Source organism: Vicia villosa, unplaced genomic scaffold, assembly GCF_029867415.1.
Source record: "Vicia villosa cultivar HV-30 ecotype Madison, WI unplaced genomic scaffold, Vvil1.0 ctg.001052F_1_1, whole genome shotgun sequence".
NCBI classification, from domain to species: domain Eukaryota; kingdom Viridiplantae; phylum Streptophyta; class Magnoliopsida; order Fabales; family Fabaceae; genus Vicia; species Vicia villosa.
In genome coordinates this window covers 523,504-526,729 of record NW_026705460.1, presented here as the reverse complement: position 1 = coordinate 526,729, position 3,226 = coordinate 523,504, and the positions used below count along the sequence as shown (strand labels likewise).

Sequence of the window (3,226 nt, the reverse complement as noted above, 5' to 3'; positions counted from 1 at the left end):
AAATATATAATGAATTTTTTATATGTATAAAAGTAACAAAATAATCATTATTAAAGTAGAACCAATGTTATAGTAAAAAATAAAAAAATAACGACAATACTATCATCACTTATAAAAATATGATATCAATGACATAATTTGAATCATTTATTAAACTACTTTATCAATTATAGTTAGTGAAATAATTAAATATATTAAAATTTAATTATTGCAATATATTAGTGAAAAAAATATTGTAATATTATTTTAAAATGATAATAATTTTGAGACAAAAGAATAAGAGAAAATGAGTGATACATGACAGTGTAAAAATATTTTTATACTGTGTATCAATCACTACTTTGTATTTAATTAAACAATTCTTTTATTTTAAAAAAACTCTAATGACATGACAAATTGACGACTCTTTATTAGATAATAGTATAAAATTATTTTACACTGTTAATACACAACCTAAAAGAATAATGGTGAATGTAACACTTTTTGAAACATAAATAATGTAAAATAGATATATTTTCGAACTAAATCAATAACATGGTATAAATCTCTATTAGTTTAACTAAAATCCTGGGTTCGAATTTAGTTTTGGACGTTATAGTTTTTGAAAGAAAATTTTACTCTATATTGCAGTCTTATACGGCTCGCATAGAAAATATTTCGTTTATCAAATAAAACTTCAATCCGTATCATTTAATACTATAAACAAGCAACTAATTTAATTTTATTATTTTCTTGGCCGCAATATCTGAAATGTTAACAGTTGAAAATCATTATTAATTATTCCAGTCCGTTCCTTTTTGACTTTATATAGCGCCATCTTTGATGCTAAATTTGTTTTTAGCCACTGGAGTTTATTCAATCTTTGAAAACATCTTAAAATATATCCCAATATTTTTCCGTATTTGATAATTACACAACGAATAAAGAAAATATTTAATTATGTATGTTATTACTAATTAACGGTGACTCATACTCTTACAGTCAAAAATTTGTCTTGCTTGACTTGTGAAATATTCACCAAACCAACCTAGGCAGCGCCAGCCATGTGACATTTCCATGCACATGTTTTGACTATTGACTTCAGAAATATTAACATGCAGAAGCGTCTATATAAATGAGTTAGTTTCACTTTGAGTAATATTAACAAGCAATAGCATATCATATCATATCAAAGATCTTAAGATAAGATGAACTCAGAAATGTATTTTGCAACCACAATATTCCTCCTCTTTTTATCATACATTGCTATTACACTATTTAGTAGAACCAAAACACATATCAATCTTCCACCAGGGCCTTCACTTCTTACCCTTTTGAGAAGTGCTACTGAATTAGGAAAACAAAAACCACAACACTTGTTAGCCCAATATTCCAAAATATATGGCCCAATAATGCATTTGAAGTTAGGTCAAATAACAACCTTTGTGATTTCATCACCAGAAATTGCACAAGAAGTGCTTCAAACTCATGATCTCTTCCTCTCAGACCGAACTATTCCTCAAGCTGTAGCAGTCCTTGATCATCAGCATTTTAGCTTACCCTTTATGCCAGCTTGTGATCTTTGGAGAGATCTTAAAAAAATATGCAAAAACCATTTGTTTGCCAGCAAAACACTTGATGCTAGTTATCAACTTAGGTGCAACAAGCTTCAGGACTTTTTATGTGATATTGATAGAAGCAGTATAAGGGGTGAAGCAGTAGATATTGGAAGAGCTGCTTTTAAGACTACATTGAATTTTTTGTCAAACACTTTCTTCTCTAGGGATTTTGCTAATTCTGCTGGGGAAACTGATGAGTATAAAGATATAATTGAAAATCTTGTGAGAGTCATAGGAACACCAAACTTGGTTGATTTTTTTCCTGCTTTAGGGATGTTTGATCCACAAGGTATTAAAGGAACATCATCTACTTATCTTGAAAAGTTGTTGCAAATTATTGATTCCTATACTACAAAAAGATTGAAGTTAAGAGAAGACAAAAATTACATCCCAAATGATGATATGTTAGACATGCTTCTCAACATCGCTAAAGAGAATGGCCAAAAAATGGACAACACAAAGATTAAACATTTGTTTCTGGTAATTTTCTCTCCTTCACTTTTCTATTATATCGCTTTTTTTATTACTATTAAATATATGTTATAATTTTTTGAAAGAAATATTTATATAATTTTTTCTTTGTTATAGGATTTATTTGTTGCTGGAACCGATACAACTTCTTACACAATAGAACGAGCCATGGCTGAACTAGTTCACAATCCACATGTAATGTCGAAAGCTAAAGAAGAGCTTAAGCAAGTAATTGGTATAGGAAATTCAATTGACGAATCAGATATTACTAAACTCCCATATTTGCAAGCAGTAGTAAAAGAAACGTTACGTTTGCATCCATCTGCTCCACTTTTACTACCAAGGAAAGCTAGGAAAGATGTAAAAATTTGTGGATACACTATTCCACAAGGTTCACAAATTCTAGTCAATGAATGGGCCATGGGAAGAAATCCTAGCATTTGGGATAATCCAAATATGTTTTGTCCTGAAAGATTTCTTGGATCAGAAATTAATTTCAAAGGTCAGTATTTTCAATTCACACCATTTGGTGGTGGGAGAAGAATGTGTCCTGGCATGCCACTTGCTATACGAATGTTACATACGATGCTAGGATCATTGATTAATTCTTTTGATTGGAAAAAGGAAAATATTGATAGAGACGTTGATCAACCATTGCGAGCTATTCCAATTAGAGTAAATAAAGTGTAAGATAGAATTAAGTACCTTTGTTTTATTTGTATAAGGCACATTCCTTCATTGGAATGAAATAAAATTCTTTTTTTACTATCTTCATCATTTGTACATGCAACAAGTCTCTATTACTCTTACACTACCATACCGTGTTACTTTTTTATTTATGGTGAATTCTTATTTACCCAACTCAAAAAGTTGGGTAAGGTTACTTTTAGTGTAAAATATCTTGAAAACAACAAACAAATGTATTATTTAATAAATAATTAAATATATAACAATTAAATGGTGTTATGAGATTGGCTGAAGGTACACTATCCATTTTTTTGTGATGGGTAGAGAAGTTGTCCCCTTTATTTATTGCTTGTTTCAATTTATTATGGCCTCAAATTCAACATTTCGACTTTACACTTTGTTTATTCATTATTTTTCTTGAGAAACAACTCATCTTACTCCTTAAAAAAAAATTCCAACTAAAGATAGCA

The 3,226-nt window shown here is 29.4% G+C and overlaps 1 protein-coding gene across 1 annotated transcript; it reads left to right on the top strand.

The window, feature by feature from the left end:
- The first annotated feature begins 1,155 nt into the window (after window positions 1-1,155).
- Window positions 1,156-3,022, top strand: LOC131632916 (geraniol 8-hydroxylase-like). Its single transcript, XM_058903634.1, has 2 exons — window positions 1,156-2,078; window positions 2,187-3,022. The coding sequence occupies exons 1-2, from the start codon at window positions 1,188-1,190 to the stop codon at window positions 2,757-2,759; spliced, it is 1,464 nt and encodes a 487-aa protein (XP_058759617.1). The 5' UTR covers window positions 1,156-1,187; the 3' UTR covers window positions 2,760-3,022.
- The last annotated feature ends 204 nt before the right edge of the window (window positions 3,023-3,226 follow it).